The sequence below is a fragment of the Odocoileus virginianus genome, chromosome 1 (genome assembly GCF_023699985.2).
Source record: "Odocoileus virginianus isolate 20LAN1187 ecotype Illinois chromosome 1, Ovbor_1.2, whole genome shotgun sequence".
Lineage (NCBI taxonomy): Eukaryota > Metazoa > Chordata > Mammalia > Artiodactyla > Cervidae > Odocoileus > Odocoileus virginianus.
In genome coordinates, this window is record NC_069674.1 from 85591113 (window position 1) to 85617061 (window position 25949).

General features: G+C 36.0%; 1 protein-coding gene across 19 annotated transcripts in view; it reads right to left on the reverse strand.

Annotated features, from left to right (window-relative positions):
* Positions 1–25949, reverse strand: part of HDAC9 (histone deacetylase 9) — a 972671-nt gene that overhangs the window by 410797 nt on the left and 535925 nt on the right. For all 19 annotated transcript variants that reach the window (XR_011488684.1, XM_070470395.1, XM_020901439.2 and 16 more), the window contains 2 exons: positions 25428–25554; positions 22866–22987 (listed from right to left, as the gene is read on the reverse strand). Coding sequence is in view for 18 of the 19 variants with exons in the window: in XM_070470395.1 (XP_070326496.1) it covers positions 22866–22987; positions 25428–25554 (249 nt within the window). In the remaining variant the exon portion in view is untranslated. The remainder of the gene's footprint in view (positions 1–22865; positions 22988–25427; positions 25555–25949) is intronic.

The following is a 25949-nucleotide window of genomic DNA, read 5'->3' on the forward strand; positions in this document are numbered from 1 at the left end:
GAGAGAGTGCAGATGAATGGAAGTACAGCATATAAAATTAACATTTAAATTAGGAACAGTTGGTCAATGAGGCTTAAAGTCACAAAAAATAAAAAGGAAACCTGAGAAAAATCCACTGACTTGGAGATTTGTAATCATTGGTGTTTTTTAAGAATACTGATACAGAAGTGAAAGTGAAGTGAAAGTGGAAAGTCATTCAGGCGTGTCCAACTCTTTAGGACCCTATGGACTATACAGCCCGTGGAATTCTTCAGACTAGAATACTGGAATGGGTAGCCTTTCCCTTCTTCAGGGAATCTTCCCAACCCAGGGATCGAACCCAGGTCTACCCACATTGCAGGTGGATTCTTTACCAGCTGAGCCACAACGGAAGTCCGATACAGAAGAGAAATAGAGCTGAATCACACGATATACTCATTTCTATAACATCATAACCTATGAGAATAACTAATAATATCATTATTCTGACCTCATTTACATAGATGAGGAAATAAGTTCAAATTTTGACAACAAAAGAAGGATGGAATAAACAAGAATAATTTATTTAAATTTTTACTTCTTTTTAAAATCATTTTTTAGACAAAGGACCAATTTTGAGTGTTGGAACATTATAGAAGGGGCTTATTAAATCAGAAGACAGAAGATGCTTGCCTTAGGGGGATAATCACTAAGTCTCCTGGCTCCTTGAAAGCAACCACAGTCTCATAATCAGAGTGAGCACAGTTTTTGGCCCAGAATTAGTGCTGAATAAAAGTTTGCTCTCCTCTCCCAACCAATTCAGAAAAACCGAAAGGGACACCTGTAAAAACTACCTTTTCTTTGGAACATATAAATTAGAAGATTGTGATTGAAACTGAGAATGACAAAATTTAAGAACTGATCTTCCCAGTATTCTGCATCTTCTGCCATCTTCTTTCTGTGATGTAGCAGAAAAGCAGACTATATTCAGTGTCACAGGCAGATGTCCCCTAACCATCCACCTCAATCACTAAATTCCTAACTCTACCCATCTGTAATTTCCTTCTAAGGAGACATTTAGCATACACTAGCCTCTTAGACTATATCTTTCAATATAATTTCTACCAACAAGTTTCAAAATGACTTCCTTCCTATCAACCTAAAATTTCAACCTTTAATACTGAGATTTTTTAAAATTCAAAAGTTCACTGTAATCATAAATTTCCTGATTTTTTATCTTTTACATTTTCCTTAATAGAGAGGAAACCTTAATAATCACGGTCTTGCCTCATGTGGCGATATCTCCTTTTCTTTCTCTGATGGAGTATTTTCCTGTGTTTTCACGTGATTCAACACTAAGAGGAACCCTACTGACTCTGAATTGTATGATCCACTTAATTACTTATTTCTAACCAAATGAGAGGTAAGATGATGTTTCCAATACCTATCACTGAAATCACCAAAATGTTGTTGCTCATCTTACCTTCTTAGCAGAGCTCTTCATCATTGAATTCTCTAGCTCCTTAATTTTTTTCCTACCCTGCAGCTCTCCCTGAGGCTTCGCCCCATTCGCTAAACATTCATATCCATATCCTCCCTCCCTCTCTGCTGCTTCTCTGCTTCTCTCTGTCAAACACACACACCACACACACACACCTTTTTCTTCTAAAGGAGTCCAAACTTCAAAATCTTCCTAAGCTTTCTAGCAAGTGAGCCAAGAAATCTCCAACTTTGAATCAGTGAACTGTAATTTCATTTCGTATGTTACAGTGCCACATTTCATCAATAAAAAAAATTCATCAACTTTCTTCTCAGGTCAGAAGGAATGACCTTCTGCAACATCTTTACACTGATTGTTTTTATCATCCTTTCCATCTCTAGTGACATCTATAGTGCTTGCTAATACCTGCCTATTTTGGTGTCAGAAAGACTGGAATTAGAATTCTACATTTGTTGTTTCCTTGCTCTGTGAACTTGGATACATTTATAAGTTGTGTTGTATTTTTTTCAAAAGTAAGTTAACTAACCTCTCTGCTTTTATTCTCTCCTTTTATTCAGATCAGCACACAATAGCCAACACATATCTCTCTAGAAAGGTTTTATTATTTCATGTTAATCTCATACATAAAAATGTATTGCACTGACTTCTTGACTTCTCTTCTTCCCCTGGGCTTCAAGGGACAGTGAATTACTGCAAACTGTGTCTCACATGGGCTCCCAGGGCCTGGCACGACATGATTAGCAGAAGTCTCTCTGTGCTGTCTAAAATAGGTCCTCCACCGTAAGAGGCTCACTCCTCAGCACTATGCATTTTCTGTTCTTCCCTAACTCTTCACCTAAACACTGTTGAGGTTATATTGTGGAACCATCTCTGCACTAAGGTTTCCCTATCTGCTTCTAAAATTCTGTAAATAACTTTAATAACATTAAACACATTATGATCTTAATGATATAATATTCCGTATAATGAATATTCTAGAGAATTGCTAATGATTATAAAACAAATACATAAACAAACATGTCTTCCATTTCTATTTATCCTGTGTGTTTTCACAAATAGTCCAGTTATCTTAAAGGCAGAAAAGACTTTAACTTATCATCTGAATAAAAAAAAAAAGCATAATAATGAGCTATAAAAGAAATGGAGAAAACATTCCTAGAGTTTTTTAAGCATAAATTTTATACATTTACAAATTATAGAATCTTTGAATTTCACAATACATCCTTAGAACATCTCTTTTATAACATTTGTCCACTCAAGAAACGCCATATATGCCCATTATTTCAGGTTTTTTTTCCTCAATTCTGCTAAAATGACTATGCAATCTTGTAACTTAGTTATTTATGCTATGCCACTGTTAAAAAATTTTAAGATGCTTTCAAGAAACGGTATACGTTAAACTGGTTATTAAAAAAAATAATGTCACCTGGGATAGGCTAGGGTCCATGGATATAGACATTTTCATTCACTTCAGTTAGGGGTGAGAAGTTAAACAAGTCTCACTGAGTAGAGAGTCTGAATCACAACACATACTGCTAGAAATCTACCCTGTAGAGTTAATAAGCTCTTTACCCAAAGAAGAACTTGTATAACATTTACTTCAAAATCATTTTAAATAGCAATATTGGAAATACTTTAAATGTCCAACATTAGAGGACTGTATATAAAATTTAGTATAGTTGTATAATAAATTATAATTATTTACCAACTAAAATGACATTGGAAGCTCACACTTGAAATTAAAAGACATCAAAAAGGAATGTTATGGTGCTGACATAGAAATTACAGGTGCTTCTATTTCATTGATTTGTATTATTTTTCTACAATTAATATGGATTTCTTTGTAATAAAAAGTAAAGTGTATATTATAATAAGTCAAATATACAAGTAAGGAAAATCTCTACATAGGCTAAAGCTAGCAACTTCTACTGAACAAACTGAATTGCTTAGTTTCTGACAGAGAAAAAGGAAAATACAAAGAATTGTATAGTTGCAGTAAGTACACTAATTCTTCAAGAAAAACAAACATGATCCTGGTAATAGACCCAAAAGAAAGTTATTATGCACATATATGTATATGCAATGGTAATGGAAAACATTTTGAATGTCCTTGTGTAGGGAAAAAAACTAGACCATTCAGGTATGAGTGAGTGAGTGAAGTCACTCAGTCGTGTCCGACTCTCTGCAACCCCATGGACTGCCTACCATGGTAGGACAGCCTACCAGACTCCGTCCATGGAGTTTTCCAGGTGAGAGTACTGGAGTGGGCTGTTATTTCCTTCTCCAGAGTATCTTCCTGACCCAGGGATCAAACCTGGGTCTCCCGCATTGTTGGCAGACGCTTTACCATCTGAGCCACCATCAAATCCCTTACGATTATACAGCGGAAGCGACAAATAAGATTCAAGGGATTAGATCTGATAGGCAGAGTGCCTGAAGAACTATAGACGGAGGCTTGTGACATTGTACAGGAGGCAGTGATCAAGACCGTCCCCAGGAAAAGAAATGCAAAAAGGCAAAATGGTTGTCTGAGAAGGCCTTACAAATAGCTGAGAAAAGAAGAGACGATAAAGACAAAGGAGAAAAGGAAAGATATACCCATCTGAAAGCAGAGTTCCAAAGAATAGCAAAGGAGAGATAAGAAAGCCTTCCTCAGTGATCAGTGCAAAGAAACAGAGGAAAACAACAGAATGGGAAAGACCAGAGATCTCTTCAAGAAAATTAGAGATACCAAAGGAACATTTCATGCAAAGAAAGGCACAAGAAAGGACAGAAATGGTATGGACCTAACAGAAGCAAAAGATATTAAAGACGAGGTGGCAAGAATACACAGAAGAACTGTACAAAAAGATCTTCACAACCCAGATAATCACAATGGTATGATCACCAAGCTGGAGCCAAACATCCTAGAATGCAAAGTCAAGTGGGCCTTAGGAAGCATCACCATGAACAAACCTAGTGGAGGTGATGGAATTCCAGTTGAGCTATTTCAAATCCTAAAAGATGATGCTGTGGAAAGTGCTGCACTCAATATGCCAGCAAATTCGGATAACTCAGCAGTGGCCACAGGACTGGAAAAGGTCAGTTTTCATTCCAATCCCCAAGAAAGGCAATGCCAAAGAATGCTCACAATACCACATGATTGCACTCATCTCACATGCTAGTAAAGTAATGCTCAAACTTCTCCAAGCCAGGCTTCAACAGTATGTGAACCGTGAACTTCCAGATGTTCAAGCTGGTTTTAGGAAAGGCTGACAAACCAGAAATCAAATTGTCAACATCCGCTGGACCATCGAAAAAGCAATGAGTTCCAGAAAAACATCTACTGCTGCTTTATTGACTACACCAAAGCCTTTGACTGTGTGGATCACAACAAACTGTGGAAAATTCTGAAAGAGATGGGAATACCAGACCACCTTACCCAACTCCTGAGAAATCTGTATGCAGGTCAAGAAGCTACAGTTAGAACTGGACATGGAACAACAGACTGGTTTCAAATCAGGAAAGGAGTATGTCAGAGGCTGTATATTGTCACCCTGATTATTTAACTTATATCCAGAGTACATCATGAAAAACGCTGGGCTGGATGAAGCACAAGCTGAAATTAAGACTGCTGGGAGAAATATCAAATAACCTCAGACACACAGATAACACCACCCTTATGGCAGAAAGCAACGAACAACTAAAGAGCCTCTTGATGAAAGTGAAAGAGGAGAGTGAAAAAGCTGGCTTAAAACTCAACATTCAGAAAACTAAGATCATGGCATCTGGTCCCATCACTTCATGGCAAATAGATGGAGAAACAATGGAAACAGTGACAGACTATTTTCGGGGGGCTCCAAAATCACTGCAGGTGGTGACTGCAGCCATAAAATTAAATGATGCTTGCTCTTTGGAAGGAAAGTTATGACCACGGTAGACAGCATATTAAAAAGGAGAGACATTACTTTGCCAAATAAGGTCTATTTAGTCAAAGCTATGGTTTTTCCAGTAGTCATGTATGGATGTGACAGTTGGATTACAAAGAAAGCTGAGCACTGAAGAATTGAGGTTTTTCAACTATAGTGTTGCAGGGGACTCTAGAGAGTCCCTTGGACTGCAAGGAGATCCAACCAGTCCATCCTGAAGGAGATCAGTCCTGGGTGTTCACTGGAAGGACTGATGTTGAAGCTGAAACTCCAATACTTTGGCCACCTGATGGGAAGAGCTGATTCATTTGAAAAGACCCTGATGCTGGGAAAGATTGAAGGCAGGAGGAGAAGGGGACAACAGAGATGGTTGGATGGCATCATTGACTCAATGGACATGAGTTTGAGCAAGCTCTGGGAGTTGGTGATGGACAGGGAAGCCTGGTGTGCTGCAGTCCACGGGGTCGCAAAGAGTCAGACATGACTGAGTGACTGAACTGAACTAAAATGAATGGTAATGGAAACATAATTGATGTGTTTTACTGTTGTTGTTCAGCTGCTAAGTTCTTGTAGCCCACTAGGCTCCTCTGTCCAAGGCGTTTTTCCAGGCAAGACTAATGGAGTAGGTTGCCATTTCCTACCCCAGGGGATCTTTCTGACCCAGGGATAGAACCCACATCTCTTGCGTCTCTTGCATTGCAGGGAGATTCTTTACCACTGAGAGCATTCTAAAAACTGGAGAAATATTTTTCATATGTGTTTTCTTATAACTATAATATAAATATATAACATGACAAATTTAATAAGTAAAATTTCTTCTATGTGGTATATTTAAACATATAAAGTATTTTTATTAGTTCTTCTGTATCCACAAGCTTATTGATTCTCCTACAGACATCTAGCAGATTTGAAAAATATTTTCTTGCATAGTGACTGCAAAGTATTATATTTTGGTATTAACTTTGTATTTTCAGCTTCTCAGAATTCTGTCACTGACCAATTAATTAGCTCTTATATTTGTGGCAAAAACAATTGGAAGATCTAACTTAAAATTGATATTTAACTTCTGGAATAGTTTAACTTTTAAAAAATATTTCAATATTTAGATGCACAAAGAATACATCAATTTGTGGCATTAAATAATTTTCTTTCAATGAAAAATGTCTGTAGTAGTTGAAATTATGAAGGATAATCAACATATTATTTCTAAGATATTTTGAACATTATTCATCCTTGGACTGAAGTTAAATTACAAATGGTACACCCTAAATTGTTATAATTCACTACTTATATTATGATGAATAAACATGGTCCTTAAACTTCAGCAAAACTACCTTTTTCAATGATACCAGATACCACTTAACACTTACTTACGTACAAAATACAGAGGCTGAAAGACCAGGTTCTGAAATAAAACTTTTTGTTTTCAAGCCTGGCACTACACTTACTGTACATATAAATAAAATGATAACTGAAGAAAATTACTAACAGTTCTGTGACTGTTTCCTTGTTTATAAAAACTGGTGACAAATAGCAAGATATATTCCAAGAATTATTATATGCAAATAAGTGATATATAGATAAGACACTTAAAATGTTATCTAGCACATTAACCAATGTCACTAATACTACCATATAAATTTAATTATAAAATATTCCAGAAGGGCAGTGTTTGTATGACATAGGTAGCAAGGACATTTTGAGAGATGAACTGCAAAAGATTTCAGCATCAGGGTTTCAGGCCAGAAAAAGCAGAGGGTTTGCAAAAACTTCCTATAAACTGCAGTGTTTAAAATCACTTTTTAAGAATGGGCAGGTAATCCAGATCTGAAGATCACACTGAGGATGGCCTAGGGCATGTGTGAAAATTCACAAATAATTCTCGAGAAGTGATAGGCTCAGAGCTGTGCTTTAGAAGGATGAACACAGGTTAGAGTTTCATTCTCAGTCCAGGTCCTCTGAGAGCTTCTGTAAACTCCATCCCAACTTCCAGGGTGGACAAGTGAGGCAGGATCCCCACCTGTGCTCCCTGGCACAATTTCTCTCAGAGTGACTGATTCAGGGTTGGTACATGACCCAAGCTGTTCAGGTGAGTTAGTCCCAGGAATTATTAGAATTACTTGGGGGAAAATGTTCATAGCAGCACTATTCACAATAGTTAAGATATGGAAACAACCTAAATGTCTATAGATAAATAAATGGAAAAAGAAGATGTAGTGTATAAACACACATACAATGGAATACTAGTCAGCCGTTAAAAAGAATGAAATAACACCATATACAGCAACATGGAGGAAGCTAGAGATCATCATACTAAGTCAGAAAGAGAAATACCATATGATAGCACTTATATGTGGAATTAAAATATGACACAAATGAACTTATCCACGAAACAGAAACAGGCTCACAGACATAAAAACAGATTGTGACTTGCCAAGTGGGAGGTGGGGTGGGAAAGGGATGAATTGGGAGTTTGGAATTAGCAGGTGCAAACTATTCTATACAGAATGATAAACAATAAGGTCCTACTGCATAGCAGATAACTATATTTGACAAACCATAATGAAAAAGAAGATGAAAAAGAATGTGTATATATATATATACATATATGTATATGTATAACTGAATCACTTTGTTGTACAGTAGAAATGAACACAACACTGTAAATCAACTACACTTTAATAACATAAATTAAAAAAAAAACCAGGAATTACTTGACGGGAAAATGTTTCTTTTCACTGTTCTTTCTAAGCAGGTAAGAGGTAAGTCTATGGCTATACTGATCTATCCCTGTCACTATTACGAGAGAGCATTACTGCATGTAAAGTCCAGCAGAACCAGGCTAGAAACTCACACTTCTATTAACAACATGTGAACACACTCAATTAACATCATCTAAGCACCTAGACATTAAGAAAATTCAGTTAAATGTATCTTCCAAATCCTCTTTTTTCAAAAACTAAGCTTCTTGGTATTTGTTTCTTAAAAATTAAGAGTCCTGAAAACACAGTTCTGCTCAGACATTGTATTTCTTTTGGGTGATATGATTTAGAATGTGTCTATGTCCAAACTCCTAGGGAAGAGTTTGCTGTGACTGTGATGTCTGACTTGTGCAATGAAGGGAATTTCTAGTGCCATTCAGGCCACATGTGTGCCCACTTTGGTCTATACTTGTGCTGTCCTATATGATAGTTACTAGCTAGCTGCATGTGAATATTTAATCTAAATTTAAGATTTGTCAATGAATATTTATCTCCTCAGCCACACCAGCTACATCGTTTGTTCAACTTCAGGTGGCTACACTTGCTTAGTCTACTGAATTGCACAGTGCAGACACAGAACTTTTCCCAGTATTACAGAAAAATATGTTTAGCAGGACTAGTCTAAACTATTTTTTAAAAACCATGTATGCACAGCTGTCGCCAAAGTCATGTCCAACTTTTTGAGACCCCATGGCCTCCAGCACACCAGGCTCCTCTGTCCTCCACTATCTCCAGATAGCAGGCTAATAAATTCTGAGAATTTCTTTTGTGTTACCTACTTCAAAACAAATATAATAAAATTAATATAGAAGATTTCAATTAAATACATTGAAAGCTTATAACTAAAAAGTCAATTAGTATCTACATTCTTCAGATGGTCTGAATCTTTGCTTTCACTCTCAGTTCAGTTGCTCAGCTGTGTCCAACTCTTTGTGATGCCATGGACTGCAGCATGCCAGGCTTCCCTGTCCATCACCAACTCCCAGAGCATACTCAAAGTCATGTCTACTGAGCTGGTGATGCCATCCAACCATCTCACTCAAGATTGTTTATAAGGTGTAAATATGAAACAGTAGTTTCTCAAGAAATAAGGTGGTTCAAAATCTAAATTAAACTAACTGTCAATCAACATGGATCTCACTATGAGGACTGTGAGCTCCTTAATGGCAAAAAAATCCCTTGTTACTCATTAATTTATTTATATATACCAAAAGGCCCAGCACAAAGTGGAATGAAGATGTGACAAACACTCTTCAGGAACATTCTTTACCATCCATTGGGAAGAACAAGATAAGAATGAGAGTATGAAATATGATACCTAATAACTGACATACGACTGTTAGCTTTTATAGCAAAAATTAGACTGAAAATGAAATAGAGGTAAAGATAATGGCAGAATTTATGGCTTTATGAAAAATAATTTATCCTGTATATGGGTAGGTAGTAAAGAATGGAGGGAATCAGTATAAATATTAAAATAATGATAAATGTTAGCTCAAAATCAAATATTAAGAATTTTATAAAAGAAGAGATTGGTAAATAGGAATAGAGATAATTCTAGGTAAATTAAGGTCAGTCGATGTAAAACCTAGCATTCCAGGGTAAAAGCATTATTTTGTGCTACCTTAAATACTAATAAGAGTTTTGAGCCAACAGATAATGGTTTCCAGCAGATTTCCTTGCCATCAAGGACACTTTTATTTCAAAGAAACTCAGTGGGTGGCTGAAACTTATCAATATTTCATCATTTATTTTTTCATCTTTTAATTTATTTTATTAGATGTGTCTAAATATACATAAATTCATATATTTGTATAGAATATTTTCCAAGTATTTCAAGTTATATAACTGTGAATATTACAAACTAGGAGTCACTTTTCAATCACTCTCATGATTATATAACAGATGGCTAAATGTTTTTAAAGTCTTAATTATTATTTTTTGCCAATTTCTCATTCCAATCTTATCTAAAACGTCCTGCATGTTTATAAATGAGCATTTTATGGGGAGTGAAAAATATGTCATTAGACTTTGCTACAGTTAATTACAACAAATTTGAGATATAATTCTGCAAAAGCACCATCATTTATTTCTTATTTATATGTTCCTCAAATCATTAACATTTTCTTATCTTAATCTTCATGAAACATTATGATATAGTTCCTTTTTAGGATAATATACAATATTAGGAATCAGTTAGTCCAAATTTGTCATTTATCCAAGCAATCTGAGATACAATATCATGAAGCAATATATATTCAAGGTCATACATTAGTGACAGGGTTAAGATCACAACTCTAGATTGTTTTTGCTATTCCAATTATTTTACACTTTTACTATGTTCAGTTCAGTTCAGTCGCTCAGTCGTGTCCAACTCTCTGCGACCCCATGGACTGCAGCATGCCAGGCTTCCCTGTCCATCATCAACTCCCAGAGCTTGCTCAAACTCATGTCCATTGAGTCGGTGATGCCATCCAACCATCTCTGTTGTCCCCTTCTCCTCCTGCCTTCAATCTTTCCCAGCATCAGGATCTTTCCAATGAGTCAGTTCTTCACGGCAGGTGGCTGAAGTATTGCAGTTTCAGCTTCAGCATCAGTCCTTCCAATGAATATTCAAGACTGATCTCCTTTAGGATGGACTGTTTTGATCTCCTTGCAGTCCAAGGGGCTCTCAAGAGTCTCCTCCAACACTGCAGTTCAAAAGCATCAATTCTTCGGCACTCAGCTTTTTTTATTGTCCAACTCTCACATTCATACATGACTACTGGAAAAACCATAGTGTTGACTAGATGGACCTTTGTCAGCAAAGTAATGTCTCTGCTTTTTAACATGCTGTCTACCGTGGTCATAACTTTCCTTCCAAGGAGTAAGCGTCTTTTAATTTTATGGCTGCAGTCACCACCTGATTTTGGAGCCCCAAAATAATAAAGTCTGTCACTGTTTCCATTGTTTCCCCATCTATTTGTCATGAAGTGAGGGGACTAGATGCCATGATCTTAGTTTTCTGAATGTTGAGTTATAAGCCAACTTTTTCACTCTCCTCTTTCCCTTTCATTAAGAGGCTCTTTAGTATGCAGCCACTACTAGTAATTCCTATTACCAATGCCACACCATTATTCCCAGTAACTCAAATGGGCAATACATACATAGACTCTGCTCTATGTCAGGCACTGTTCTGGGCACCTTCATGAAATATGTTTTTGCTTATCATAATCCTGAAAGCCAAATATTTTCCATTCTTGACACTTTAAAAATTGAGGCTCAGAGAAGTCCTATAACTTGCCTGCAGTCACACAGCTCTAGAGGGTAGTGCCATAATAGAATTCTAAGCCAAATCTTTCTAACCCCAAACCGTGAGTTTATTTTCCAAGCTCTGTCTTTCTAGGCTATATTAGTTTTTTCACACTAGTTCCCCCCACCCTCGGCACACACACTAGTTTCTACTGGCAAATGTCCAAAGTTACTACTAAGCAGATTAATTATCAAACAATTCTCAATTGACACTTGGTCTTACCTCCAACTAGTTATCATACATACCACAGGCACAATCAACCTGTGAGACTAGTTTTCCATGTACTGAATTGTGAAACTTAAGCTATTTGTCTCTTGTTTTAACATAACCATATATCTAACTTTTCAATAAAAAATTCTTAAGGACATTAATTTCTATTATGCTTTTCAGTGAAAAATCACATGTTATAAATTTGTACTCTTTTTATATTACAAAGATTCTTACTACTCTACACCATTTAATTCTTGGGTAAATACTACAGCAGTTTATCATCTGTAACAGATCACCTTGTATACCACTAAGGAAAAAAATGTAAAAGTAAAAAATATTGCTGGTTAAACTATAAAATATTACCTGTTAGATTCGTTCAGATATGTTTGTTTAAAAAATGAGCAAACTACTAACGCATATATACGGAATTTAAAAAGATGGTAACGATAACCCTATATGCAAAACAGAAAAAGAGACACAGATGTACAGAACAGACTTTTAGACTCTGTGGGAGAAGGTGAGGGTGGGATGTTCAGAGAGAACAGCATTGAAATAAGTGTACTATCAAGGGTGAAACAGATCACCAGCCCAGGTTGGATTCATGAGACGGGTGCTCAGGGCTGGTGCACTGGGAAGACCCAGAGGGATGGGATGGAGACGGAGGCAGGAAAGAGAATTGGGATGGGGAACACATGTAAATACATGGCTGATTCATATCAATGTATGGCAAAAACCACTACAATATTGTAAAGTAATTAGCCTCCAATGAATAAAAATAAATGGAAAAAAATAAAAATAAAAAAATGAGCAAACAAGTCAAATTATTATGCTGTACACTTCAAACTTACAGTGCTGTCCGCGAGTTACATTTTAACAAAACTGGAAGAAAAAGTGCATATCAAAGAAATATAGTAGCTGGAAGTTGCTAACTTTTCATAATCTAAAGGATCAAATCTATCAAAGAGGCTCCTTTTAAAATGCAATTTTGCTATGTAAAAAATTAAATCCTATTTTTAAAAAGACTTGATTTTTCTAATTTTTGGAGGACCAAAAATTGGTTTGTTTTTCTTACCTTATCAAACCTCTAGTGTTTGATATGAAGAGAAAGGTAAGAAAAACAGGGGGAAAAGTCCTTATTATTCTCGTCTTGCTTACAGAGTAGCTCATGCTCTGTTCCATTCCAGTATTTCATCAAATTCATTCTCAAAGTAGCTAAAACAAATGGAGTGTTTGATTCTTATTAAGGAGAAGAGAAAGATGACATATAGAAGAGGGTACAGAATAAAATACAATAGAATGAAACATTAGGCAAAGACTTTAGCATAAAGTACAGCCTTCCTTCCAGAATGTGATTTAAGAATTATTTCAGTCTATTCTCTTTGTCACAGTATTTTCAGCACATGGATTTGTTAGTCATGACCACACTGAGAAGGAGGGTCAAACACTGATGATTTATACTCTTATAAAAAATTTATTATCATTAATTGGTAAGAATTATATTGTTTAAATATGAATCTGTCACCTTAAAAAACTGCAAAGCTGTGTTTTTAAAATTTTTTGAAAATGGTTTACTGATTTAAAAGTTATGGAGAATCTTTTATATACATTTGTAACAGATAAAAATAAACCAGATTACAAATCCTTTTTCTTTCTTTTTAAAGCAAAACACGTACCAAGTTTTTTGGTTCCAATTGTGTAGGATAAATTAAATTGAATTCTATTAACCAATATGAGTGTATTTCTGTAAGTATAGTTATGCTGAAATAAAGTTTTTTTTTAAAAAAATAGTGAATGGCTGGCTGCCTTTTGGTATCAACTACAACATGTGAAAAGCTTGGAAACCTTCACTGCCATCCTCACCACAAGAAGAAAGCTGAGCAGATTAAAACCAAAGCGATTTTCTTAGATTCATCATAGAACTGAGGTCTCAGAGCAAGCTGCCATTCCAAAATCAGGAGAGACAGAAAAGTAAAAAAAAAATCATAGCCGAGATCAGTTAATAGAGAAGAGAAGTCACTGGAGCCAGCAACTGGTAGGAACACTCAGATGTTAATTTTGATGAGTTACTGGAGGCTGGGTGTGGACTACCTTGAGAGTTAAAAACCCCAGGGGCCCAGTCTCAGCAGGGAAGAGTACATATTCAGAGGTATTATTTACAAGAACCCAACCATGTTCATAGGTGAAGACAGCGAAGAATTCCCTCTTGTCTATGTGATGATAGAGAACAGAGGTGAAGGGGGAAAGAAAAGCAGCCATTTTGAAATATGCTCAGTAAAAAAGTACAGATATAAAATATACCCAGATCACTCTACATAACAAAACCTGCCCTCCAAGGGAAACTATTTACTAGAAATTTATTTGACCTGTAGAGAAAGGCAATTAGGCAACTGTAGCCTCTTCTAGCTTTCCTATCTCACTTACATGGAAGATTTTTTAAAAAGCTAAGAAACAGCTCTAGAGTTCAAAGACCACAAACTCAGGGACCACTAAAAAACTGAGATTTAACTATAAATTTATAGAACACTGTTCCTCCCCAATGCCTTGGTTGTGATTGTGTGTAGTTGCTCAGTCATATCCATCTCTCTGTGGACCCCATGAACTGTAGCCTGCCAATCTCCTCTGTCCATGGGATTCTCCTGGCAAGAATCCTAGAGGGTGTTGCCATTTCCCCCTCCGGGTATATTCTCAACCCAGGAATCGAACCAGCGCCTCCTGTGTCTCCTGCAATGGCAGATGGATGCTTTACCACTGAGCCATCTCGGCAGCCTCCGATGTCTTACCATCCATTAACAGGGCTCCAGGATAGCAACAGTTGATTGCCAATGAGACAGTGGCAAGACACACTCCACTTATGAAAGCGTTCTTAGGGAAGCCCCAAAATGGAGAAAGAAAAAAAACAAAAACAGCAAACTGCCACCAAGGAAACTAGAATAAACCCAAGCCATGGCACCGATATCCACTGCAACATTAAATGCAGCCACATTAACATAAAGTCTCACACAGAAAGCTTAACTAGTCAATTTCCAATATACCATGTCCGGCTTTCAACAAAAAGTTGGAAAGCATGCTAAAAATGAAGAGAAAACAGTGTGAAGAGATAAGGCAAGCATCAGACCAGACTCACTTATGACAAAGATTTTGGAATTATCAACAGAATTAAAATAACTATGAGTAATATGTTAAGGGCTCTAATGGAAAAGGTTGACAATATGTAAGAATATATTAGTAACTGTAAGCAGAGAGGTGGAAACACTAAAAAAGTTCCAAAAGGAAATAAATGCCTGAGATCAAAAGTATAGAATGAAGAATGCCTTTTATGGGCTCAAGAAGAAATTGGACACAACTGAGGAAAGAATCAATGACCTTAAAGACAAGTCAATAGAAACTTCTGAAGTCAATGGGCAGAGGAAAAAAAAAGAAGAATGAACAAAATACTTGCCAGTCTGGGACAATTGCAAAAGACATAACACATGCATAATGGGAAACCAGTTACATAAAAGAAAGAAGCAGAAGACCATTTGAGCAGTAGCTGGAGTACACAGACAAGCTCTCAAGCTAGGAGTCTCAGGGAACATGAAACAGTATAAATAACAAACATCAGACCCCTGGGCACATCATATTCAAACAGTAGAAAACTGAAGACAAAGGATATCTTCCATGAAACCAGAGGGTATTAGCTTGCCTATGGATCAACAACAATAAGAACCGAATCAAATTTCTTGTCAGAAACCATGCAAGCAAGAAGAGAGAGAAGCATTTAAAGTGTTGCAAGGAAAAAAAATTCAGCAACCAAGAATTCTGCATTCAGTGCAATTATCTGTTAAATATAACGGAGAAATAAAAACGTTCTTAGACAAACAAGAGCTAAGGAAATTTGTTAGCAGTAGAGCTGACTTGCAAGAAAGATTAAAAGTACTTTAGCAAGAAACAAAAGGATATAAATCAGACACTCAAAGCTATATAAAGGAAAAAATAAATGAAGGTAAAATAAAATGTTTCTTTTTCTCATTTAAAAAAATTCTTTTTAATTGGAGGATAATTGATTTACAATGTTGTCTTGGTTCCTGCCATACATCAAATGAATCAGACATAAGTGTATATATATGTTCCGGCTTCTCTGGTGACTCAGAAGGTAAAGAACTGGCCTGCAATGCAGGAAACCTGTGTTCCATCCCTGGGTAGGGAAGATTCCCTGGAAAAGGAAATGGCTACCCACTCTAATATTCTTGCCTGGAGAATTCCATGGACAGAGGAGCCTGGTGGGCTACTGTCAATGGGGTCACAAAGAGTCGCACATGACTGAGTAATTAACAGTAACCAGACATATGTTCCTTCCCTTTTGAACCTTCCTCTAGTTTTCTTATTTTCAACTGATCTGACTATTCAAAATAATAATACCAACAATGTATTCAGTAATGTGGGAAAGTGAAATTAATGACAGCAAAATTATAAAAGATGGGAGAGAGGAATTGGAAATACTTTGTTTTAAGGTAAATACAGCCACAGAGCAAGTATAGTGTTATTTGAAAGTGAGTACAGATTTGCTACAAATGTGTACTTCAAACACTAAGGAAACCATCAAAGAAAAAACTTAAAAGAGGTACAGTTGATATGCTAAGACAGTAGAGAACATGGAATCATATACAATGCTCAGTTAAAACCAGAGAATAAAGAAGGGGAGGCTTTTTAAAAAATGATTAAGTATAATGATTAGAATACAGGTATAAACATGGCAGATATTGATCCAACTATATCTATAAGCACTTTAAATGGGACTGATCTAACATACTAATTAAAGGAGACTGTCAGAGTGGATTAAGGAAAAAAAAAGACCCTACTGTACACTGTCTATTGGAGAAGGAAATGGCAACCCACTCCAGTATTTCTGCCTGGAAAATCCCCATGGACAGCAGAGTCTGGTGGGCTGCAGTCCATAGTGTCACAAGAGCTGGACATGACTTAGTGACTAAACCACCGCCATACACTATCAGAAAACAATTTAAAAAAGAATGACATAGATTAATAGTAAAAGGATGAGAAAGATTATACCATACTACCACTAGGAAATAAAACCACAATGAAAAACCATTATATACTTATTAGAAGGGTTAATATTAAAAACACTAAACTGAAAATACCAAGTACTGGCAAACTCTGATCCACTGCGGTAGATCTGATCCGCTGCTGGTCAGCATTCAAAACAGTACAGCTCCTTCAGAATACAATTTGACAGTGTCTTACAAAACCACACATAGTCTTACCATAAAATCCACCTATTGCATGCTTAGGCTTTCATTTAACTGAGCTGAAAACATACATCCACATAAAAACCTACATGTGAATGTTTAGGGCCACTTGATTCATAATTGCTAAAACTTGGAAGGAATCAGAACACCTTTCAACAGGTAAATGGTTAAACAAGATGTGGCTCCTCCCATATAATGCATTATTATTCAGTGCTAAAAAGGGCTTTCAAGCCACAAAACATGGAGGGATCATATACACACATTGCCAAGTGAAAGAAGTTTGTCTGAAATGGCTACATACTGTATGATTTCAAATATATGACATTCTACAGAAGGCAAATCCATAGAGACAGTGAAAATATAAGTTGTTATCAAGAATTGGAGGATGAAGGGGTAAATATATGGAGAACAGAGGATTTTTAGGGTAGTGAACTAGTCTGCATTATATTGTAACAGAGGGTACATGGCATGACATTTTGCATTTGTCAAAATAACCACCCGGGAGGCACAAAGAGTAAACCTGAACATAAATTACGGGGTCCATTAACAGTAATGTACTGATAGGCATTCATTAATTGCACCAAAAATACCACACTTCGCAAGATGTTAGCAACAGCGGAGACGATGGGACAGTGGGGAAAGTAATATGGGAACCATCTGTACTATGGGTCAATTTTTCTGTAAATCTAAAACTTAAAAGTTTATTGATTTAAAAATGAAGTCAATGGCAGAAATTAAAACTCTGTGTGACGCTAGTGAGGACAGAGCATCAATAAGAGCGCTTCCTATAGGAAAGAAACAAGTCTGCTGCTATTTTTGTACACCATACTAGGCTCCCAAATGCCAGACAATGTGCCAAGTTAACAAAAACCTCTATTCCCATCTTGACATTTAGCACTGTAAGAGGCAGAGAGCTTCCAGTGAATACTTTCTCTCTCTCTCCTCAGTTTTCTCATTTTATCAATAAGGTGGCAGAATACAAGTCTTTAAAAAGACTTTCACAACAATAAGCGACTCAGTTTTCACTGATGAAAATAAATGAAATTCAGCTTTTTATCAACTAGAAACATGAAATTAGGGGCTTCCCAGGTGGGGCGGCAGTAAAGAACATTCCATCCACCTAAGCATTTCCTTAATCTTACTTATGATTCTAAGTGCATGACATGCATTACTTAATTGAATCCTCAAAATAACTGTATGAACCAACAGCAATAATTATTCCTATCTTACGGATGACAGAAAGACGACCTAAAGAGGATAAAAATTTCCCAAGATTGAGCGTCTATATTTCAATCCAGTAGTGGATTCAAGGCCTGTGTTACCGTGCCACGTGAATGTGTTTTAAGTCACTTCAGTTGTGTCTGAGTGCCAGGCTACTCTGTCCATGGGATTCTCCAGGCAAGAATACTGGAGTGGGTTGTCATGCCCTCCTCCAGGGTATTTTCCTGACCCAGAGATCAGACCCATGTCTCTTAAGTTTAATGTATTGGCAGATGGGTTCTTTACCACTAGTGCCACCTGGGAAGCCCCAGTGCTTCCAATTCTGGAAAAACTGTTGTAAGACTGATCAGAAAGAGTATATTTCAATCATTGTAAGCAAGAGCCACTACAATAGAACTAAGCCAGAGAACTAAGATACATAAAAATACCCCAGTTTTCGTCAATCTAGAATAAGACTCTGAGTGAATATCTGTATAAACATAAGTGCTATCTTGGTGCTATCTGTGCAGAAATGTGTGTGCATTTCCATGTGTGCACATGCACATGTGTTTGTGTGTTGTGAGAAAGAGAACTAGAAAAAGGAAGAGAGAAAAACAGATCAAGAGAGATTTTAAAACATTGTTTAAAAATCTCCTTGTACAAATTCTGGATTATAATAACTTGAAAAGTTCACCAAGGTACCACTACATAACTTCTAACTGCTATACTGAGGGAGATTTATAAAGTTATATGTCTCATCTCTGCCTTCTTTCCAATTATTCAGTGTGGAAAATGATATTGGCCTTCCAAAACCTTAACTTATGTTTGGACCCCTTCCATCTTTGAGTCTTATTCTACTGTTGCTGACCATTAAAAAGAATATTTCAGTGAGGCTGGAACAGCCTTACTAGCCCAAGCCAAGCTTTAGCTTTATATGGCTTGTGCTCTTTAAGAGGTTAAATCTAGCCAGCCAGCTCACTTTGTTCAGAAGTATTAAATGGAAAGACTGTAACATTCAAAGTAAGGCAAAGTTCATTGGGTCAGACCCCAATAATATAATGGAGCATAAAACCTCTAGAATTTTTTACCATAATATTTTATGAAACATATGCACACAGTCATTGGAAAAGAATCCAGTTCAAATGGTTTTGAAGGTCAGTTCAAAGTCACTGCATATGTAGTATCTCTGTGGGAAATATGTTCTATTTTAGAAGTAGCTAGACCCAAAAGCTTCCTTTCCCTATTTTATAGTTTATTATCAGTCCAGTACTGTATTATACTGGGGAAAAAAAAATCACCTACTACCACATGATATAATTTGCAGCCAAAAAAACCTAAAGTTCAGCAAAATAATACAAATTTCAGAATCAACAAATTCTTGTGTTATAGAACAGAGGCCATCAGAGGGTAATTCTAAAAGTAGGCACTTACTTAAGTGTGGGCAATACATAAAAATTAAAAACAATTATTTTATTCTCAACTTCATTTGAAAGCCTTTGACATTCACTGTTAGGAAAAGAGCAGAAGACTATCAATTCCTGTATTTCAAAGAAAACTGAAATAGGAACTGAGTAGAGCTAACGATTCACAGAATTCTGAGGTTTCCAAAAAGCCCAAAAGGTATGAGCAACTATGATTCTCCTTAGGGGAAGGAAGTAAAGGTCCACTTTGCATGACAAAGGTCAGATTTCTGCAGGCAAATGAGACTTCTGTGGTTGACTGTTCCAAGGCTCCCCCTGTCTGGCTGAGTCCTGAGAGGTCAGGAGAGGTTCTGAATTTAGCTCACTGCTTTGGGAACACCCCTGGGGCCACTTGATACATTTTAAGGTCATTAGGACTTTCCTTACTCTGGTTCCAGCTTTAGTTCCTTAAATCTTGCTAGTGGATCGTGGCAATTCAGCACCAACATAGGTTAAAAAGAAAATGAAAGCATTATTTGTATTATTAGTATTATTATTATTAAAGTATTATTATTAGTTAGTATTAGTATTATTAGTATTAAAGCATTATTAGTATCATATGCAGATCAAAAAGATAGAATCCACTTAACAACTTCTTTTAAATCTAAGACTGAATTCAATGCCATTCAAGTAGACCTCAGAGAGTGATAACCAGGTATCCACAGAAAAGCGAGATTATTACAGCTGCCCTGGCATTTATACTGTATGATCAATGCCACTTCTCCAGATTGCATTTAATATGATGTAGCTTTATGTGAAGATTACCCTAAACAGTTTCCTCAATCATCACATATGTTTAGTTATGATATTTTATTGCTTACTTTTTTGTAATAACTGTTGAGTCATTAAAATATGACAAATGCTGAAGTAAAAACGATTACAGTACTTCAGCACTTTTCTATTTAGTGCAAATATACATCTAAACTTTCTCACAGTGAACTGGAAATATACCAAATAGATTATATTTACAAAAGTTGGAAGACTTTCCGCCTATTTGTAATTAATGAATGGTATCTCTAAGTATTTTAGATAATGTGTAGAAAACATCTGTATTTAATTACATCACACTTTTCCCAGACAATGGGAATTGAACTAAGGAATATTTTGAAACCCCTATAGAGATGTAAAAGTATTAATGGCTTTTCAAGAACTTTATTGACATAATGCTGGAAATGTTTGGTTTTACAGGTCAGCAGCCTTGACACTTTGTAAATAATAGATATTTGATATAAAGGGAAGAAACTTAAAATACTGGGAAAATACAGAAAATACATCACTAGAAAAGATGGGGGCTGCAACCTTCCACTACTATTACGTATCACATAAAGAGATACAGAAGATGAGTGGAATAAAATTTTGTAACATATAAGCAGAGTTTCTCTTTGAATTTTGTTGTGGGTTGAGAAATTCTACAAGAATAAATTCCTACTCAATTTTCAGAGAAAAAATCCTAAATTGTTCTCATGGGAACAGTGGGACACAAAGAATGGGTTTTTAGTACTCGTCTTTAAGTATTGACAAAGATCAAATGTGCTTTCTGGGTGCTTACTGGCTCCAAATGCCACTACTTTTCAAAGTCGGTGTCAATTCTGCAGTAGTTTTCAATCTCCCAGTGGTAAGAATATATTCAAAGGCTATGTGCACAGCAGGGTAGACGTCTTTCCCCCTGAATGTAACTGTATCACTTGTCAGTAACCTCCTGCCATAAGGGGACTCCTGTTTTCTTTCCTTTTAGTGACTCCTCAGGCTCTTGAATGCCAGTCACTGCCCTGAGACCTGGGGCAATATTCACATAATCTCTGTCAATAGTTCCTACACATGCCATTGGTGCAACTAAATGTCAAGGCTGCAGATCAAAGTCCCCACATTCTAAAACCCATGTCCTTTATGGATCAATTTTCATAAACTATATGCCATGTTTTAGAAATATGTGGAGGCTCACTATTTGCTTTATTCCTTTTATCCCAGAGAAGTTTATTTATACGAAAAGTGATCTGATTGGTAGATAACAGTGTGAAATTCTCATGCATTACATAAAACATTCTTTCCTTTGTATTTCCTTTTATTGAAGTATTTTACTCTATCAGGTATCTTACAGTAGAAACACAAAATCCTTTGGTCTATTAAAATAAAAAGGCATGAACTGCTTTGCAATACTTGGCCATCCTTCCCCAGTGCCTGGTACAATATGGGCTAGATGATAGAGCAAATTCTTACTAATGATTGATTTTATTTTTAAATATTCATTATGCTGGAAGTAAATTATATGACAGAAAACAGCTTCAGCATGTGTTTTTACAATCTATTTTCATTTCAATTATTCAAAATTGCTTGGGAAAATGAATGTAATTATTAAAAATCATTTTTGTTCTGTAGATTTTATATACAAATTACTCAGACCTACACTTATTCAAGTAGATCTGAGTAAAATACAATGAACCAAACTATCTGCTCTGAATATCTTTCACATCAATTTTGGTTATATTTTTTAATTTAAAACTTTCTCTTAAGAACTATATTTAGAAAATATCAAAAGATTTATAACATCACATATACAAATGCTGTTTATGCTTATGCCTAGCTAAAGTTTAAATACATTTATTATAGAGGAATAGAGTATATAACACATTAGATATGCACATGCCAGAGGGCTAAAAAGGAATATGGGAAAACAAATACAGACCTTAAAGCCATAGAGTTGTTGACTAAATTCCAAATTTATTCCAGATTCATCATCCCAGTTCCCCTAAGCAAATTTTAATACAATCACATGAGATTATTAGCTACAAAGCTTCACGATGACTTCTATAATCTGTGAGACAATAGGCAAGTCACTTACTCAGAAGGTAAGCCTTGGCCTTGTCTGTTTTAGTAAACAATTACAATCTAAGGTTTTTAAAAGTGTGAGGAAAAAGAAGAATATTATTTCCATTTTTCTGGTAAATGAGTAAGGCTCAATAAAAATCCAGATAATGGAGGAAACTACAGAGGTCCTCATTAATAGAGAAGATTTAAATTTTCTGAGAAATCAAACTTCTATTTTATTTAATTCTCCTCTTCATCGCTAATAAGAAAATAATTTGTCTAAAATCTAAATGTGATTAATCAAAAAGTTACTTTGATAATATATCGAATGAATTGATGTATTAACAGAAATAGGAGTGTGTGTGTATGCACGCATACATATTTGCTTCTGCTGAGGGCAGAGGAAGGAGAGTCTAATAGCTATGATTACAAATCCTTTGACATCCTCCTAGACATATGGCAAAATAAAACTACAGGAATGCTATGGAAGAGCAAGTGAAGTCTTCTTGTGAAACTTACTTACCAGTTTTTCGAAGGGGGAAATCATCCTTTGCATCTTGTGCTCCAGGTAATGTGTATTTGTAGGATGGAGGCGTTCCACTCAGGGGTGGAGAGCTTTGATCCAATGACGTGTGGTGGGCAGCCCTACAAAAGAAAAGAGGGCTCACCATTTGTCCTGGAGTTTTTACTGCACACTAGTCAGCAATAATCGGTTGCATGTGCTGCAACATGTATCTCAGCTGTGTTTATGCTCTTCCTTTTTAGCGTGTACAAACCACAGCCTCACATAACCAAGTTCACTTTAGCAGTATGTTGTAGAATGATGCAGGATGCCCAAGAATGCCCACTGTGTGTTTGGTCATGTGGCCACATAGAAAACTTTGCTTCATTAAAGGAGAGAATTTACAAAGAGCTTGAGTTTTGGTATCTGAGATTATTATGTGTGTTTTCTTAGGAGTCATTTTAATGGAAAAGTCATCATCTGAATCCTTTTTGGTCAACCTTGCAGAACCACCAAGGTAAAAGTAAACATAGAGAAGGACTTCATTTTTTAAAACTTGCTAGGTAGTCCATGAAAGTACATGGAGAGAGAGTACTATGCCAAGAGACCCAGGTTTCCTGATTTTGACAGCAGTTCCAAGGTAAAGACTGAAGACACATTCTTCTTTGTATGAAAGTGAACTCTCAAAATGTGTTGTCTTTTCCGCATTAATACAAGTGAAAGAGATACAGTTGTATCACTGGAGAATAGTTCAGGACTGAACATAGACTACTCAGCCAATATAAACATCTATAATCATTATATATGAATAAGACACTAGATAGGACATAGTATCACCACCATGATGATTCTACCAGTATTATTTCTTTGAATCAACAGTCTCAAGAATTAACTAGTGTGAGGATATTTCATCTGATCACAATTGGCAAAAAAAAGTATTAAGTTCAGATTTCACAAATTAATGACTTATGACTGGCTATCTAGGAGTTGGATCCTACTGTTCAGTACCAAAAAAAAAAGATTGCTAAGTAACATTGGAGAGCCATGTTGAATATACCCAAGGGAACAGCTAAAGAATTTTCAGCTGACAAGTTGCTTGCATGTAGCTGCTTCCTACTTTAAAAAAAAGGAATTATCTTTTCTTAAAAGAGGCTTTAATTTAGAAGGGATATGAATTAGCTATAAATTATATATGCAATTTTAGGTAATAAAAAAATGTGTTTTTCAATATTTTTGATGTTGATTTAAAATGTGGAAATTTTCTTTAGGGATTGGTTTTTCAAGTCAATTGATATGCATGATAAAAATTACGTAAACCATTAAAAATTATTTATATAGCATTCTGGAATCTGCCTTATTTACCTTTTTGTTTTTGGATGCAGAAATGGGAAGATACTTATAAGACAGAATTAGAAAAACAATAACTCTTTAAATAGAACTCCTGGCATGCTGAAATGTCAAGATAACAGAGTATCAAATAATCAAGCATTTACTCCCTTATCCTTATGATGTGAGTAATTAAAAATATGTAAGTATAAAATCCTAAACATATTTTATAAATATGAGAGGTGAAAGCGAAGTCACTCTGTCGTGTCTGACTCTTTGAGACCCCGTGGATTGTAGCCTAGCAGGCTTCTCCATCCACGGGATTTTTCAGGCAAGAGTACTAGAGTAGGTTGCCATTTCCTGCTCCAGGGGATCTTCCCAAACCAAGGATCGAACCTGGGTCTCCTACATTGTCGGCAGACGCTTTTACCGTCTGAACCATCAGGGAAGACAGATATGAGAGAGAAGAAAGTATAATCTATTAGTCTATGTTGAAATATGCTTTGCCTATCAGTTTTTCTCCCGATTCTTAAAATACCACCTCCCTCATACTTTACAGAAAGAATTGTGTGTTGCATAGTATCTCTTTACTTGACTTGGAGAAACAAGGTTGCATAAAAAACTATAATACCACAGTGTATTATAGTCAATTTATATGTTAAAAACCAATCTACTCTCATTTTTCAGGGTAGGCAGGGGTAAACTGGTCACTGAAAACTTAGATATATCAGTCAGCTACTTTTCTTGTCTTCCCTTCTCTTCCTTTGTCTTTTTTTTAAATTGTCAAAAATCTTCTGGACTTTTAAAAAGTAACTCAGATCTCCATACTATATCAAGCCAAGTAAAATAAAATCTCAACCAGCCAAATCTTCAGAAATTATTGTAAAGATATCAGATGTACCATCTGAGAATAGAAAAATGCAAAATATGAATTAATTTCTATGCCCCACCCTACATTTATCAGTTATTCATTCTGCAAAGAACATGCATAATACTTTCTAGCCCTCAAGGTGGTACTTACTAACACTTATTTAAGAGCTAATCTCTGTTACACACTTTACCACATTATTTTACAGGACCTTTCCAGAAATCCTCTTTTTTACAGAGAAATATTCCAAGCATTAGAGAATTCAAGGAACTTGCCCTCGGCCATAAAGCTCAGAACTTGGCAGGCCAGGGATCTGTGCCCAGGTCGGCTGAATTGAGAACCTGTGATCTTTACCCCTGGGGATGAAGAAAGCCAAACGCTGAACATACGTGTACCAGAGCTTGGGATGGCGGCTCACGGAATGATTTTTTCCATTAGTTGGAGTGTCTTTTGTTGCTGATTTACTCAACAGGAATTCTTGAAGCTTCTGCTTTACTTCTGTACTTGCCACTGCCCCTGAAACACACACACACAGAAACAGATGGTGATTTGGGGTTCTGTCCTTTCCTGCCTCTGGAATATTACTGGTCACAGCATATGAGTTTTCCTATTAAAAGAAACAACGAGAGTCTAAACAGGCTTTAGAAAATGACATAGTAATGTTTCATAACTACTGCTTCAACTGCCAATTTTCAAAAGACCTCCGATGATTTAATTGCTTTTACAGAAAGGGGATTCCCAGAATTAATAGTAGTTTTTTCCTAAGCTTTAAAAAATACTGCTGAGGAATGAAGCACTGTTTTTTAAAAGTCAGGAATCTTGGGGGACCATGTGTGATTAAACACATTAAAATGAGCTCTTCTGAATTTCTAGTTTTCAAAATCTAACTAAAAAAAAAAAACTCTTTTGAG